Source organism: Centruroides vittatus, unplaced genomic scaffold (assembly GCF_030686945.1).
Source record: "Centruroides vittatus isolate TY-2023 unplaced genomic scaffold, ASM3068694v2 scaffold_386, whole genome shotgun sequence".
In the NCBI taxonomy this organism is placed as follows: domain Eukaryota; kingdom Metazoa; phylum Arthropoda; class Arachnida; order Scorpiones; family Buthidae; genus Centruroides; species Centruroides vittatus.
In genome coordinates, this window is record NW_027122706.1 from 1596387 (window position 1) to 1615638 (window position 19252).

The window sequence follows — 19252 nt, forward strand, 5'->3', positions numbered from 1 at the left end:
GGAGCTACCACCAGAATGCTGTCTTCTTGATTAGCCAAGTACCAGCATTCTGTGGTGGTGGGAAGATGTAACACTGAATTGTCCAAGATGATCATACAACATAATAACACCCTACTTTGGGACTGCTTTGTATTACTTAGGAGATATGGTGAAAGGAGCCTTGTGTTCATTTGGGAGTCTCTCCTCACCACGTTATTGGCCCTGTGCAACTCTCCCACCCTTGAGTTGCCTGATATTTGGGTTAATTTGTATAAATGTATAAATAATAATAACTGACTGCTTGTCTCCACTTTCCTATGTCTTTCTATGTGGTTGGCTCCACATCTCTAAGCACATGCGTGTAGATATGTGATTTTAAAAATGTTTTTAAAAAAAAGGTTTTACACAACAAGTTCTAGAGATCCGTTAGCTTTGCTCTTTATCATGGAGAATAATTACTTCCGTTTTAATGGGAGGATATACCTCCAGAACAGGGTGTCCTAGTGGGTTTGCCATTGTATCCTGTCTTAGCAGAATTAATTATGAGGCACGTCAAATACAGAGTTTTTGACTTCCTGCTCTCCATATCTTACCCGATGTTATATCTGAGGTATGTGGATGACGTAAGGTCATCTCCAGCCAGTGCCGTTAGTTACCATGGAAGGTTATATTGAAATTTAAATGCTTCCTGAAAATGAGGGCTGGCTTGGGGTCCAGGTGGTGCAATTGGTAGCACACTGCATGGCAAGTGGAGGCTGCGGGTTCAAGCCTTGCCCCGGGTCAGTTATTTTCTTCCAGAAGGTTCTAAATTATTTATTAAGTTATTAAAATTATACTTATTAATATAGATAAGAGATGGCACCTAACACTTACCTCTAGTACCAAATTTATTTGTATTAATTATTTGATTATAGCCATATTATAGCCCGAATATTTAGGCAATTGTTGGATGATGATATTTATATGAATATCGAAAGCGCTAGCGTAGGAATTAAAAAAAGCAAACGTCTTATGACAATTGTGTCTTAGAAAATAGAATTTTAGTTTCTAAATAGATCATATTGTAGGGAGAAAGAACTTTGATATTTGACTTTGACCATTCTATCAATTCTATTACTTTAGCACAGTGGTATTCAACCTATGGGTTGCGGAAAATTACCTTAGTGTCGCACTGTTAAAATGTTTGAATACCATTGCTTTAGCACAATTATCAAATGTAATAATACATCATGTAATGTTTATGGTAACAATTTGATATTGTTTATTGGACTAAATGAATGTAATAGATAATAATAATAATAGGTAATAGATAATAATAGATAATAGATACTTTTAAATCATTTTTCAAGACATATCTGTTTTCATATTTATTAAATTATATTGGAAATATTATATTTATACTGAAGATTATAGAAACTTTATTAAAATATAGACTTTTACTCATGTAATTTGAATAATTTTAGTCTATTAAAATATATAAATAAATCTTAGAAAAAACTAAGCCCAAATTGTATAACTAATCAAATGTTATGGCCAGATTAATTATCAGGCTATAACTTGGCTAATGAACTATGGAAATATGAGTACCATGGCTATGAGCATGTAGTCATCCTCATTCAGCATTGCAAGAATGACATGTATGTTTATACCTCATTAATTAATTGGTTTGGAAGTAGGATCAGACACAGGTAATTATAATGCATTGTTGTGGTAAGCAGAAGTTGCAGATTTAAGTCCTATTCTAGATCAGTCTTTTTCCAGATTAGTCTAGCTTAATTACTTTATTTCTAATTATTAAATTTAATACAAAATGGTGACCTAACTACCTACCTTTAGCCCAAATTAACTAATATTTAATAGTTCATTAACAAAGTTATGACCAGATTAATTATCAATCTATATCACTTGATTATTTTTATTTAAATAAATATATAAAACTCAAATTCAAAAAAAAACCAAAGTAAATCTATTTTCTTCATTGGAATTCAGAATTTTTAAAAAATATTTTTATACTAATCATATACATGAGGTATAATCAGAATGTATCATTTAAAATTTTATTCTTATTAATGCATTTATTTAACTCTAAACACAAAGTTGGCCAAATTTGATTTAATCTGTTCAAAATGAAATCGGCTGATGGGAAAGTTGTTTGGTTTTGTTATACAAGTTTCCCTCATTGCCTGAGAGGTAAAAACAATTTAGTCTCCAGGTACATTGAAAAAAGAAAGTTTTAGAGCTTAAAGAGTTAACTTGCTTGTATCATGCCCTTAAATCTTGCAACTCAAATTTCATCCACTTCTAATTAATATAGAAGACTGAAACTTTAAAGGCATGCCTAAGTTTGATGACAATGTATTTTAATGATGTTTTAGGGGTATCTTTCCCTATAACCCAATAGCCCAATAAACATAACCAAATGTACAGTTTAATCGTGTGTGTGAGTAAATGTATTGTAGTGATGTATATGGTAGGGTATGACCATCCTTCACCTCAAATCTTAAAATGATAGTATTTGCATAGTATATTCAATGTCAGCATCATTAAATACCTACCATGTATGTTAAATTGATTCATTTTGACTGTGAATATTTTATGCAGACTTTAAATTAGATTTTGTTCAGACACTCATGTATAATGTCTGGGATAGAAAGTATAAAGTGTGGCTTCACATAATTAACCAAATACTGATTATTTGGGTTTTTGTTATTTCTGGTTTTGAAAGTGTTTCAAGAACAACAATTTTGTTTATCTGTATTATATTTAACAATCTTTTTTATTTGACAAAGGAATTAAATGACTTAATGAGTTGTTTTTGTTCAAATAACAAAACTGTAAGACAAGACATGAATACACTATAATATTTGAATTAGCTGCATAGAAATATTTATATTATTTAGGCTGTATATAACATTATTCTTTCTTTATTAATTTAAAATAATTATTTTAAATGTTTATATAACTTAATTTTACAAAAAACTAAATAAATTGATTTTTCAAAATAGGAATTTAACATCAGAAGGAATTGATGAATGTAGTGAAGGTTTAGAAAATATTACTGTCAATGCAATTATTCAGAAAGCTTTAGATGTAAGTATGCAAAAAGTATATTTTTTTATTATTTAATTTTTTACAGTTTTATTAAAATTTATTTTATACTGTAATTTAATAAATTTATATATGTTTCCCAGATTAAGAATGTAGCTGATATTCATTAATCTACATGTGTGAAGGAAATTAGTTCCATGTTCATTACAAAGTAGAATGTAATATACATAGAACATATATTAGAAAAAGATAAATGTTAATATTTATATTGTTTAATCTGTTTGAAATTATAAAAACAACAAAAAACACTGCACAGCATTCATTATATGATATAATTGAATTTTGAAGTTTTTATTCTGTTCTATTTTATTGCTTACTGCTGTCGTACATTCACTTCTTAGCTATGGTGCACAGTAATACACTTCAAGATCTAACACAGGGGTTACCAAACGTTTTCACAGCAGGCCAGATAACTGAGAGAATGACAAGTCCGAGCTGCATAACCATCTTATTCAATATAGTATACTGAATACACAAAAATAAAGAAAACCAACATATACCAATACTTTACCAATACACAAACATGATCGCTGCAGCAAGCTCATAATTGCTTTTCTTAGAAACTTCATTGCAGGTACTTACACAAAAAGCACTCCGATATCCAAAGTTGCAAAAAGTTGTCAAATTTTTTATTTCACTGATTTTCCTAAAAATTATATTATTGTCAAATGCAAAAATCAGAATGGACCAATTTTGACATTTTTACTTACACTTATTTTAATTTTTTTTACACAGTAAGTTCATCTACAATCTATGATGTTTCCATATAAATAATTATATTTTAGCTTGGTGGCGGCAGGCTGGAAGAACTGACCTCATGGGCAGATCTGGCGACCCCTAATATAACATATTGACATTGGCTCCGTTCTTGTTATAGAAAATTTTATGAATTTTTTACACACAACTTTATGAATTAAATAACATTTAATATAGAAACTATTAATAAATATTCTCTTAGTTATATCAATAATGACTGATAATATAACTTGTAGTTATTGCTTATTATAAAGGTATACATATAGGAGATACATTTGAGACTGTTGCTATTATTCAAAAGAAAACTATTGCAATAATTGGAATTGTTATTTTTATTAAAAAAAAACTGTGAGCAGTTTATTTTTAATTATTTATATATAGAGTTAAATAAATAGTTAAGACGAATTATATACTAAAAATGCAAATAATAATGTAATAACCTTGAAAAATTTATTCTAATTTTTGAAATTTGTAAGTTCTTGTTTTATGAGAACAAAAAATTATTTTCAAATTTAACTTTTTATTCAATTTTAATAATTGTTTAAACTTGTTTGTAAAAAAATTAAAATTGTAATGAATTTATTACAATAAATTATTAAATACATTAAATTATTACTTTTTAGAGTGATTTACGAGAAATTGGTGCAAAATTCCTACCTGAAGATATCAACAGAGGAAGAATTGAATCAGTGAGTAAATGCATACACATTTATTTTATATATAATAATATCATTTCATGGGACTATTTAGAAGGTTCTGTTTAGAACCAGACTGTTGATTTTTTTCTGTTTTAATTACTACAGCAAATAGAAGCTGACTGATCAATTCTTAAACTCAAGTGTTTGGATATTAACACTAAAATCTTTTTTATCTAATTTTTTGAGATTACTTTAACATTTACTATTATTAGGTGTATCTGTGCAAATAATTTGCATGTATATAAAACAAAAATAAATAATGCAATACATCGGTGATCTATCAAGAGTGACTCCCGGGAGGACTTTTAAAAGAAACTGGTCCCTATTTAGGTGTTGGACCCATGAAGAAAACGCCATGTGACCAGCCTGTCAATCATGCATGAACCCACAACCAATTATCACTATTCACTGGTTTTATCCATTTTCTATCTCTCTTTTTGTTGTTGTTCAGCATCAATAGTCTCTTTCCAGACACTATTGTCATAACAGAATTAATAATTAATTTGAAAATACAGTATTCATTCATTTTTGTTTAAAAATACATGAATGATTTTACATTAAAGAACATACATGTTCTTTTGAAACAAAAGAAAAGTATCAGTGCTGGAAAGTCATTAGGGAAAATTATGAATATTTTTCATAATGTTACAAAAACTTAAAACACATTAAAATGTTTTTGTTGTGGTTATGAATTCATCAATAAAAATATCTTCACACTGGCATTAAAAGTAAACTAAACTTTTTAAAAATACGTTATTGTGAAAAGACAGTGTAATTGAAGTTGACTGTGCTACCTCTAGTGCAGAACAAGAGAAGTAAATGTTGTTGGTTTTTGCAGAAAACATTTTTTTTTTAGAATGAATTAATAAAAAGTAAAGGTCAAGGCCAGAATCCTAAGTCATATACTTCATAGAAATGTATAAATTGTAAAAATCTGTACAGTAGTTTATTGGATCCAAGGAGCAGTACAGATATTACTGTATTGATATATATGTATTGATATATATTGATATATATACCAGTATGATTATTATATATTTCATATTATTTAGTAAATAAAAGCAAATAGAAGTGAAACAATAAAAGAAAAACTGTAGGTGTTAAGCAGCCATTTCTGTTTGCAAAATGTACAGTTTAGGAGGTCCTTTCTAATATTTTATGCTTTCCATTTGTTTTATTTCACTTATTTTATATTACATATACTGGTCAGATGACTAAGTTAGTAAAAGTGTCAGCAACTCTGGCTACATGGATTTAAGTGTGAGACAGGAAACTCAAAAAATTTTTTATCGATAATCTTTCCTGGATGTTAGGCCTTATCATTCATTGCTTAGCTATCTTCACTGTGGGCCCAGACTAACTCAAGATGATCATGATTTAAAAATGCTGTATTAAGCTTTAAGGACAGAAATAGAATAAAAAGAGCTGTTAATGACAGAGAAAAAACATTTTTAATATGCGAGATGATATCTTCTGAACTGCATATTATTAAGTTTTATGTTTCCAGTGGTTAATTTGGAGTGCAAGGTATATAGTGATGTGGATTATGAAGATTTTGTTTTTATTTGAGTAATTTTGTGAAGATATGTTGGTAGATTATACTACTATGGGTTATCTGCATGAAATTACAATAATTACAAATTATACCAGAATAATTTTATTTATTCTGGTATACTAATTGCTATAATCTTTTATTATTTCATAAATTGCTCCTTATTGTTCCAATGTTTATTTATCCTGTGTGTGTGTGTCATATGAGAGCAACTGTCATAGTTGTGTTGAATGGTAATGCACAGATGCCAGTTTTTATTCTAAAATTGTGACATTATTGGCATTGCATCAGAAACTATGATTATATCTTTTATTTCTGTATTTTGTCTTCTTTCTAACAATTTAAAATACTTCTGAGTTGATAAAAATTTGTATTCTATGTTCATTTTATTGTAATGTGATCCAATAAAACAATAAAGTGAACATATCAAATTTCAATTTGCTGTAAATCATCTCAAGTAATTGGAGGATAGGTTGATTTTAAAGTCAGGGTAGAAAAACTTTATTACTCTAGAGGGAAATTTGTAGTAGAGTTGACACTGACTCCCATCCTGAATGTAAACAAACCACAGAGTGTTTTAGTACTCTGTAAACAAAACCTTTTATCTCACTTCTAACTGCTAAAATGGCAATGTTTTGTTTTCTTTAAAATGTAACAACCAGTTTTGTCAGAACTGATTATTTAAATTTTATTTTCATTTTTTTATGTGATATAATCAAGCAGTTATCAAAAATTGATTATCTTAATTCAGAAATTAATATTGCTCAAAATATTTTGATACAGAAAGTATCAACATTTTTTGCTGATTGTTTAACTAGGAATATTTTCTGTCAGTGTCACACTGTTGCACACAATGCAGTACTCTCATTTGAAATTAATTCAGTCACAAGCTTGAATGTCTTTTCTTGCAGTGGAAGCTGTACCTATTGTATTACATGGTGTGTCTCTCAGATGCCAGCATTTTTTCTTCAAAGAATTTATGCAGTAAAAGAAGGTGTCAACTGTATTTCATCCAGATAAAAAGTTAGGAAGTAGAAATATCTTCAGATTTTTACAAAATTTTAAATACAACAAATGATGAAAAATGTGTGCTAGGGCATCTGAGAGGGTTAAGAAGATTAAGAAAATAAACGTTTTTGATATTTTTCTTTAGAAAAATGAAAAAATTTTAATATATTCTTTTAACATATAAAATTCAAAAGAAATATATGAACATTGTTCTGAATTACAAGTATAAAAAACTTGGATATAAAAAGATATTAGCATAAAACAAAAATTTATTTTTTTTTTAAACTTCATAACTTATTAATGTGTCTAAATTTATTAATGTATTTATTTCTTTTATATTGGTCATATTTATATAAACAAATACTGGTTATCATAATAACATAATGCAAGCATTGTTACAATGAATGACAGCTAGTGATCACATACAATTGCACAATCATTATGTAAATTTTTAACTCTACCAATATTTTGTTATGGAAGAATAACACCACATGAAAAAAATGTAGAGATTGATGTTCATTGAATAATGAGAATCAATAACATTATTGTTCCCAACCTTTCAAAGTGAAAAATCCTACCCTAACTTTAAAAAGTATTGATTTTTCATGAAAACCACAAACTTTGAATTTTTAAATTAGCTAATTTGAAACTATATACACATTCATGAGGTGCAATCAAAAAGTCTAAAGATTGGGAAAACAAGAAAAAGAAAATAACATACTTTATTTAACTTTGACAGTCATTACCTTTGAAATAGTCACCTTCTGAATCAATGCACTGATTTCAGTGTTTCTGCCAAGCTTGGAATGGTCCCTGGAAGTCCAGTTCTTGGAGGAATCCTTCATTGGTGATCTTGGAGATGAGGTTGGATCATCACAAGCTTGCAGACAGAGATGCTCACAGACTGTGCATTGTGCACCTTCTGCTCAGGGCTCAGGAACCTGGGCATAAACTTTTCTATAATGTGGTGCATGTTTAATTTTTACATCAAGAACACCTGCACTGTTCCATACAACACATCGATCTTGGTGACAATGTCCTTGATGGTTATCTGATAATTCACATGCACAAGACATCAAATATTCTCAACAGTTTTGGGATTGTGAATGTAGAGGGTCAACTTGACCTTTCATTATCCTTCAGTAATCCTTTTAAAGCAATTGCCTGGCTCATTGCTTCATTGCCATAGGCTTCCTAATGCATTTCAAGGGTATCTTGTTGGCTTTTTCAAATTTACTCAGAATTTGATATTAGCTCTTCACTCTAGTGTTGAATCCATGATGGGTTTGCAAAGGCATACTACAGCATTGTTGAAAAGTTTATGTAACAATCTCTAAGCAATGCAGCATTTTGCCACTTTGTTTACTGATTCATGAACACTATGTGCCTCTCTAGCTTCACTCTTATGACTGTGTGGTGTTCCTTTGCATTGCTACAGATTCAATCTCAGAACTGTTTGATTGCATCATATATACGATATATGTATAAAGTTTCAAATTATTATATATTGTACATATAAAATAGATAATCTGCAAGATTTTTTTTTTGTTTACTCTTAACACTATGTAGATATTAAGAGGGCATTTTCAGGTCTATTGTGGATTTAATTAGGCCCACAATGGAGTAGCTGAGTGATCGTGGACAGAGTTCAACATATTCAGGACATACCATCCCCAAAAAATTCCTGGGGTTTATTAACCTGTCTGGATTCGGTTCTGGGTGTTCTAGAGTGGTATACTAATGCCTTACTGCCTCACCATCCAGCCAGCTGATAAACTATTAAATTACCAAAAGTTTGTTAATTTAAGTACTTTGAGGATTACTATGTAACTGTATTCAGTTTTATTGAACTCTTTAAGCTCTGAAAATTTCTTCTTTCTCTGTACTTGGAGACAAAATTGTTTTTATTCCTCAAGCTACAAGGAGAAGTTGTATAGCAAAACCAGTCACAACTTTCCCTTTGACCAATTTCATCTCAAATGGATTAATCTGATTTTGGCCAATTTCATGTTTAAAGAATTAAGCAAGATAATTTTCAAAAAAGTAATTAATTGTTATAGATGATAACAGTAACTAAATGACTATTTAACTAATTTAATAGTATCTGTAAAATCATGATCAAAAGATGTTTTATTGATACTGAACAGCAAAGGAAAAAGTTGAAACAAGCTAATGAACATATAGAAATATTCTACCATGAATGAACGAACTGGCATAAAAATGACAGGCTATACACATTGCTAATGATCTGTATTCATAGAACACTGTAGAAGTAGTTTAAAATAATTACTACAAAAATTATTTTATTCCATTTGCTTTCAAAGATATCAGTAAAACAGAATAAATCTCTTGAGTTGGAAATCCTGGATCACAGAGCATTTGACAAGTTTTGTTTTTCATTATCAGGTGATTTGACTTGACAACAATTTGCAACTTTCGTTGTTTAGTCCTGAGCAATTTCATTTTTTTTCTAGGAAATAAAGGTTACTAATGTTGTATTTTGTTTCTCAAGCCTGATTTCAGCTATTTATTTTTTTGTATAAAGGAACGTGTGATTAGGATTTAAGAATTATAACTGATAGAAAATTATTATAAATTTATTTTTTAATTTAATATACAGTAGTATTTAAACCAGAAAATTTAATAATAGACATTGTTCTCAGAATTTCATTAATTAAATGCTATTTTATTTAAAATTAATATTGATGTATTTTAGATAACAGGACCAGCAGTTCTTCAGATTCAGAAAATACGTAATGTTAGTTCACCAAAAGTAAACAGTGGTTATAGCAATGCTCCTGACTTGCTTAGAGTTCAACTAACAGATGGTCACACCACTTGTAATGCTATACAATGGGGTAACTGGAAATCAATAAGGTACTTGAATGTTTTTGTTATATACATAAATTTATAACATTCATAATGTATAAATAATTGATATAATAATGTAATTTTTTTTTGTTTTTAAATATGAACTGTATATCTTCGATAGATTTTTAATGATTAAAATAATTATGCAACTTATGAATATGAAACTTTTTTTAAGTGGCAAGTCCAATTGTTTTTCCATTGAGATATTTAAGGTTTTGCATCTCAACCAATTTAAAAATATTGGTAAATACTTAAAATGCTTGAATTATGTTTTTAAATCATACACATATTCAATTTTATTATGTGATCATTTTTATAAGTATTGCTTGAGTAAAATAATTTTGTTGACTTCACATGCACTTATATTGCAGAGTTAGAAATTAAGAATATCTGCTAGTTGTCCAGTGGGCAATCAGCTCTAGACTTTTGTATGTCTTGCAATGAAACCAGTTGTTCGAAATGTAAAAAAAAAATTTAACAACCTGCTCGTTGCTAAATTCAGCAGTGTAACAACTGTACTGAAGCGAAAGCTGCTTGCATCCAAGTAGTAATTTTACTACTTGGATGCAAGCAGCTTCTGAATGCTACAGTGATGACAAAACAACATAGCATCTGTACAGTCAGCTGTTATTTCTCTGTTCAACAAGTTATTTAACGTTAATGGATGTAAATGTACTCTTTTGCCAGTGTTCTGTGACAAAATGACATTTAAGTAAGTAACTAGAATGCAAAAGTACAGTAAAACTTCTGTAACTCAAATGTCTGTAACTCATAGACATTATACAAGCTGTTTAAAATAAAAACTATTAAAGATTTTTTATATAATGGAAGAGGGGTAAAAATACAAATCTATTCAGAATCAGTATTTTTTTATATATTGTTCACTAACTCTAATCATCTGTAACTCAGTTTTTTCTGTCCCTTTGAGCTTAGAGTTAGAGAAGTTCTATTGTATTTTAATAATCAATTAGGCTTAATAAGAGTAGTTATCAAACAAGAGTTTAAATTTTTATGTATTTATTTTTTTATTATTTAACAGATTAAAATTATAATATTAGCAATGATTTCACTTTAAGCTTTCTGCAGCTGTGGCAGCACTGCTTAAAAATAAAATTCTATTTAATGATTCAAAAACATACAAGAAAAACTAAAATTGGATATAGTATTAAATTAAAATTATATTAAAAACACATACTAAAATTATTTTTAATTGATTTACAAATCTAATTACTAATTGGATATTGAATAATAATTATTATATAAAATGAAAATATAAACAGCTGATTAATGAATTTAAGAAGTCATTAATCAGGTGTTAGCACCTATTAAATTCGTCTAACTAAAAATTGCTACCCACCAGAGTTTTCACTAAATTTTGATATTTCCAGTAGATCTGGTAGATGTTTCACTAAACTGGCAACTCTGAATGTGCCTGATGGAAGCTTATATTGCTACTGTTTTTTCACTTTGTAATCCTCTTATAGCAGAAAAAGTTTTTACAAATCATTACTAAATGCTTTACTAATGTTTTCAAATCTATAACAATTAGAAAATTTAATATCCAGTCTTTTTGTAATCAAATAAATAATTATATATATATATATATATATAATTATTTGCTATTCTACAATACAGTAGTGAACCGAAAATCGGAATCAATTGGGGACTGGGGTTGTTCAGATTAGGGATTTGTTCCGATTACGGTTTATGTACGAAAAAATATATTAACCTGTCCGATGTTCAAATTTTTCTCCGTTGCGTGTCGCTTCCTGTTGAATTTTTCTCCATTGTGTGTCGCTTCATGTTGAATTTTCGTTGATTTTAAGCCTAACGAAAATTTTTATAATAATCATCGAGGCTATTGTATCGTTAAAAATTATTTCTGCATTTTGTACAAACAAAATAAATATATTGAAGAATATAAAAACATGAAAATTATACTTTAGAAGTAAATCTAGTATCAAAAACGTTCGATTCAGCACGACACAGTCCGACTGAAAATCGTGCCGATTACCGGCGATTCTGATTACTGGGGTGCCAATTTACGAGTCTCTACTGTATTATTATTATTATGTTGGGTTATGTGAGATATACTCAGTTAACACTGGTGGCTGTGTACTATGCTGGACCAAAGTCAAGGCATAGTAACCAAAACAAAAATTAAAGTGTATCAGTGTGTGTGTCTGTATTCAGTAATTTCCTCACAATATGACATGTATTCAATATAGTGGCTTCTGTAGTGTGATGTATGTATTTCTATTCAATTGTAATTGCCCAAGCTTTAGTGTAGTGTATGTGGTATGACATCTGTAGAAGAGAGAACGACAGGTACAATAAGCACCCTATCCATCCTCCACAGATACCTTATTTACTGGGCAAGTTCTGTGTACTTGCTGACTTTTTCAGTACATGTGTTTTATACATTGTGAGTGTTTGGAATAGGTATGTCTATGTGATTTTATTGTGTTTGTCAATGAGTGTGATGTCTGGTCTGTTGTGGTAAATTGTTTTATCTGTAATTATGGCTCTGTCATAGTACATTTTGTGCGTGTTGTTTTCCAATACTGTCTGTGGAATGTATTTGTAGTATGGGTCATGGATATTCACTAATTTGTGTTTCTTTGAAAGCTCTTGATATATTATATTTGCTACTTGATTATGTCTATGTAAATAATCTGTCTGTGCCAAGAGCTTGCAACCAGAAATGATGTGTTGTATAGTTTCTGGCAAGATATGACATTTTCTGCATGTGTCATTTGTGAGTGTTGTATCTTTGAGTACGTGTTTTCTGTAGTTTTTAGTATTTATGACCTGATCCTGTATGGCAATCATGAATCCTTTCATCTCCCCAAAGAGGCATCCCCGAGCTAACCAGCTGTTTGACACAGTTTTGCCAACAAAATCTTGGGCCAGGTCATAAGGATGCCTGCCATGGAGTGCCTTTTGAGCCCATGATTGCTTAATGGTGTCTATGCTTCTTATATGTTGTGTTATGTCGTGTCCATATGACATGAGTGCAAGTTTAATGGCATGTTATTTGAATCTGCTAGAGTTACTGCTTTATGTAACTGTGATGTTTGTTCTTTTCTGTGGAAAAACTCTCGCAGTGACTGTATTTGTTTGTAGTGAAGGTTAACTATGTCAATCAGGCCACGTCCGCCATCTTTAAATGGAAGGGTTAATTAATCTTTGCTATATTTGTGTATGTTCTGTTAGATTGGCCTGTTGGAATTCTAAATACTTGTAGAACTCGCCTCTTCCATGGATTCAATAATGTCTCCATTTCCAAGTGCAAAATCTTCTTTCTTCAGGATTCCTTTTTCTATGTGAAATGTTTTGCATTTGTCTAGGCCAAACTCCATTTGTATGTCCTTGGTGTATGAATGTGTGATTTGTAGGAGTTGATGAAGTTGTTTTTGCGTGGATGCATAAAGTTTTATGTCATCCATGTACGTGAGATGTGACAGTGTAAACTGTGTTGTTTTTTCATGTCTGATATTGTAATCATATTGTTTGTTGTTTAACATGTTGGATAAAGGGTTTAGGGCTAAGCATATTCAGAGAGGACTCAAGGAATCTCCTTGAAAAATTCCTCGTCTAATGAATATTTGGTTTGTTTGTATGGAAGTGTTGCTAACCCTGAGACATAGTGTTGTTCTCCAGTGCTGCATAGTGTTTTGGAAGAATGCAATGAGTGATGGATGTATTTTGTACGTGTAGAATATGTAGCAGCAAACTGTGTGGAACACTGTCGAATGCTTTTCTTTAGTCTACATACGCCATGTGTATGTTTCTTTGTTGTTGTGTGCTTATCATAGAATTCAGTCATTCTATGGCAAACACACAAGTGGTTTTCCAGCCTTTGTGGTCTGTGGATGCATTGCCACAGAAACACCAAGGCTTGGTTGGTTCATCATATCTGTTGAGGGCATTGTAGTAGCCATGCTTGGGCCAGTGCTGCTTTCACCACTGGTAACCAAGGGAGACTGCGGCCTATTTATCAAACGTCAGCTTCTGCCCAACGTAAATATCTTCACAGAATGTGGGTATGGTCGCTCTTAGCTTCATTTCTCCCCATAGACCTTACTGGCATGGGTGTCCCTACCAAGAGCTTGTGATTCAGCCTGCATTCCCCTATGGATCAGTAAAATTACTGGGCTCTTCCACCACAAGCAGGTGGTGACCGTCAGGAGAATTATTATTATTATACATATAAATATTATATACCCTCTTATACAGATAATAAGGTATTATTGGTTTATAGACTATCTTTCTCAGTAGATATTGCAAAATCACAGTATATTTCATTTTAAAATATTTTTGAAAATGGAATTACTAGTTCAGAATATTTTCAATGCTTAATAGAACATATTTTATGCATGATCATGGAATATCAGACTAGGTTAAATAATAATTTATCAGTGAAAATAGCATGAAGCTAATTGAGTGCGAAGTAGAAAGTAGGAATTGGTTATGGAATTTAAAATTTTAAAACAAGCTAAAATTTAAAATTAAAGTGGAAACAGATAATTTGTAAAATCAAAACCGTTCATATATAGGCCTATTCCTAGAATATTAAAAACATAAATTTAGAATTAAACAAAAAAAATATATAAATTTACTTTATTTGTAATATGAATATAATTTTAATAGATAACTGTATTTTATACATATAGAAATAAAGAACTGAGTGTTGTTTTTTCATTAGCACCTGATAGATGAAATATTTTGAATCTCATTAATTGGTCATTCCACTTAACTGATCAATATTTTCTGTTCCCAAGTTATTGAGCTTCTACTGTGTTTGAATTATTGTATATTATTCCAAATTGTTTTATCAGCTAATAAATCTTAATGCCTTTTGGCTAAGATTTTTGGGCTTTAAGGCTTTTGGCTAACTAACATAAATTAATTTATTTTCATAAATAAATATTAAATAATTTACAATATAAGTTATTATATTGAAGTAACTTTATACAATACACCAACCAAAGCCAAGTTATCGGGCTAGAAACAGTTATAATAATAATAATTTATAAGATAATTTTATTATTATTATATTATAAGGTAATTTTATTATTATTTTTATATATTTATGTAACTGTATACTAAAAAAATATTTGACTTTTCAGCCAAGACATACCTCCAGGTACAAAATTATACTTAAAACCAGGAAAAGTTAAAATTCAAAATTCCTTCTTAATTCTTAGTGAAAATCACTTTACTGTTTTGGGAGGAGATGTGAGTGCTTTAATAGAAAAATGGGAGCTTAGTAAAGTAAGTTAAAGAAATTTTTATTTTTTATTTTTTTTTTTAAAGTATGATTTTGAAATATTTTAAAAATTTAAGATGCATGTAGACTAGCAAGAAAATTTTTACAAATTGCTATATCTGACACTACTGTTACTTGTGGGACTTAGTTACTGTGTTAGACTTAGTATACTAATGCAAACAGCTTTGTAAGTTGACTCACCAGCACTTTCAGAAATCCTCACACTACATCTGTGTTTGTTTGTCTAAACAGACATAACTGTTGTGCAATTTCTTAAAATACTTCTAGTTTGTTTTGTTATTTAGCAAGTTAAAAGTAAGAGTTTAACATGTTGGATGGCAAGAAGATATGGAGTGATACAAAAATGAAAATTTTATATCTATATGAAGAGAACCTGCTATTATGAAATATACATTCTACAAGTTATGGAAATCAAAATAAGAAATGAAAAACATTAAAATTAATTGCAACAAAACTTAATACTGATAGCAACAAAATTTCACAAAAATTACACAATTTAGGGAGCAAGTTTATGCAGGAAATGAAAATAAAGAAAAGTGATTCTGGGATAGATGAAGTTTTTATATCAACTTGGCTGTATTTTTCTATAGTCATGCTATACCATGGACATCTATAGCCATATTATACCAATTTAAAACTTTATTCAGATGAATAAAGTTTTAAATTGTGTATCTTCAATTTTTATCTCATTGACCAAATTATTATAAACCCCATAAACTTCTTTTCTTAATATCCATCCCAACACACTTGGTATTTGAATTTAAAACTTGTTGAAACTATTTTTTAACTTAATTAGAACTGAAGAGGGAACGAAAATATACATTGTTTTGAAATGCATTTGTAACAATAAATTAGATGAATAAAGTCATTGGCATTGTAAACCTTTGGATGTTAATTGTACTGTATTGAAATTCTCAGACTTACATGTAAGACTTATAGAGAAAAGAAAGAATATCTAAGTTATATATCTAGTAAAACACATCAAACATCAAATCAAGAAGTCCTTTTTCTTTTAATTCAAAACATTTTCAAGAATTCCACTTCTTATCCTCATTCATCTAAAACATTCTAATAAAACTACAAGAAAGCTTAAATTTTTTTTTGTTCAAAACTTGGTCAAAAAGTTTCCTTCTGCATCTTGAATTCATAGTTGGTACAACAATATTATTAATCTAACTTGGAAGAAATACAAAAATAGTCTCAAAACTTAATTGTTCAACCTTGTGTTATTTTTTAAAAATATAATTATGTTAAGAATATTGAATTAATATCATATATTTTACAAAATTTATAACTCATTGATTATCAGTATATAATTATTTATGAAATAGAGTCTTGCTTGCCATATACGTGCTACAACTGGATCAGATGGTGGTCCACCTCCTTGGATTCCATTTGGACAACACATTGATACTAATTCATTGAAAAATATCAGAGGTAAAAACAATAACATTTATATTATTTTATAATATAATATTATTATTATTCCATTATATTATAAATTATATTATATTATTATTAATTTTTTCAATATTTATGAAATGATTTTAAATATTCAATATGCTGTTGGATAATTTAAACAAATGTTTTCTCATACTACATCATCATTATATTGCTGTTTTAGAAGAATAGTAACATAAATGCTGAATTAATAATAATAATAATAATTAATTCAGCATTAATGTCATTATTCTTTTGGAACAGCAGTGTAATTTTTAATTTGAGTTTTGAATTCCATAATGAGATATATATCTTGGTAAACCAGAGTTACTTTATGACACTTTTCATGTTTCTTTTAAATGTTAATTACCAAATTATTGGACCAAACATGTCATTAATTGTTATTTTAAGAAGATTTAACATTCTCCTTTTTTACGTGTAGCATTCTTAATTATTAATTTATTGTTTTAAACAATATTGTGAAAAATATTTGTCACAAATTTACCCTGTCATTTGGAGGTAACTTTGTGACAGCATATTTTCTGCATAAATCTATAGGGAACTCCATGTAACAATGTTACTCTGCAGCAATTGTTAGTAAGGAAGGAAAAGAAGAACAAAAATCATTCATTAGAAATACTAACTTTTATTAATTATCACAAAACAATTTTTAATCCTTCAATAAATCCTTATTGAAAGGATTAAGTGAAGGATTAAAAATTAGTGTTTACTGTTTAATTTTAGTGTTAGTTTAATGTTTCTGGTAATAAAAAAAATATTCTTTTTTATTAAACATTAACCAGAACATTAAACTAATACTTGTTGACAATGTGATATTGAATATAGAAAATTATTTTTCAAGGATAAGTTTTTCAAATAAACTTATAAATTAGCATTTTAAGTACTGTAAACTACAAATGTAATATAATTCAAGTTTAGGTGTTTTAAGTTTAACCTGGTATTTCACAAGGAATGTAGGAATACTTACAAAAATTTCGAATATAATTTACAGAATTCCTATATTTAAACAAAAAGTACACTAATCCTAATTTCAAAATTTAAAAAATTCTAAATGAATGTTATAACATCTCCATAAACCTGATTTTTAATTAAAGCCAGACAATCTGCTGAATTATCAGTTTGTAATAAGGCTAAGTTATAATGTTACGACATTAACAGAACATAGCTGAAAGAACACAGGCCAACCAACAATGAAGTTTCCATTGTTGATTGGCTTAATATTCATTTTTGACAACCAAATCCAGATTTTAAACACTTCACTGTATTTCAAATTATTCAAATTGCATTTATAGTTTTCTTGACATTCAATATATCGTATAAAACTGGTTTTTTTTAGTTATATGATTGCTTACAATATATATATATATACTGTATTATTTGTAATTTGGAATTGCAGGTAACTTTAAATCATTAGAGCAAACTCAAAAAGAAGGTAAAGAAAATGAAGCTTTTGAACAGCAAAGAAAGGCTACTATAGCAGAGATAGCTCGAGCTAAAGAGGGAAAAAAGAAAATTTTTGGTGGAGGAAAACAGGTATTTGAGAATTTCCTAAAATAATATAAAGTTTATGAAATAAAATAAAAATGTAATAATATGATTCTAGATTAATTATTATATTATATTAATGTCTTTAAGCACCATTTTTATTAAATAATTTTATTGAATCAAGAATGTCAAATTAGTTAATACCTTTTTAAGAGAAATTGTTATAATTTTATGTCAATATAAAGCATCATATAGACATAAAACAATATTGAGATAAACTATGTTCTTAAAATTTAAAAAAATGTTTCTGCAATTCAAAACTGGAAAAGATGACTCCCTGGGTATAAATAAACTCAAAAGGGTTAAAGGATTGGATTAAGCACAATTCAAATAGAATAACTCTTGTTCAATTAGAATTGTCAGTTATTCTATATTATTCCAAATTTACTAATTATGAATGTTATTGTTAGATAACTTGTTTTATTCTGGTTTAAATTTTTAACCTTAAAATAATTTTAATTAATTCAAATCTAACTCAGAGATTTTCAGCAGATTTATTAATATTTGATATCACTGTAAAATATTTAGTGTTTGATATTTTCTCCTCTACTTAATGCCATAGGTAATTAAAATGTATATTATTATTTTTTTCAATAGATTCCAGATGGTGATAGTAATAATTCAAATTCTTCAAGTTCATACAACAATAAATCAATGAATTTAAACTTCAAAAATGGAATTTCTGAATCAGTTACTGTTCCTTCAATGCATCAGATTGCTACAAAAAGTCAAGCAAATAACAAATGGGAAAATAAAACTGTTTCATCAAAACAAGGTTAGAATAATATGAATTTTATAAAATTATATGATTGCAATCAATTAAATTTAACTATTAGACTTAAATATATATAATCATGAACACTTGACAAATATTTATTTTTTTTAAATGTACTTAAAAATGGTATTAGTATGGAAAAGTACATAATTCTGTTCAATATTTCAGTTAAACTATATTAATTCAGTTACAGTGCTTGTCAACAT

General features: G+C 28.7%; 1 protein-coding gene across 1 annotated transcript in view; it reads left to right on the forward strand.

Annotated features, from left to right (window-relative positions):
- Positions 1–19252, forward strand: part of LOC136988718 (tudor domain-containing protein 3-like) — a 73234-nt gene that overhangs the window by 21498 nt on the left and 32484 nt on the right. The window contains exons 2-8 of the mRNA XM_067286672.1: positions 2985–3069; positions 4467–4532; positions 9818–9978; positions 15105–15249; positions 16597–16702; positions 18123–18259; positions 18869–19046. Of these exons, the coding sequence (XP_067142773.1) occupies positions 2985–3069; positions 4467–4532; positions 9818–9978; positions 15105–15249; positions 16597–16702; positions 18123–18259; positions 18869–19046 (878 nt within the window). The remainder of the gene's footprint in view (positions 1–2984; positions 3070–4466; positions 4533–9817; positions 9979–15104; positions 15250–16596; positions 16703–18122; positions 18260–18868; positions 19047–19252) is intronic.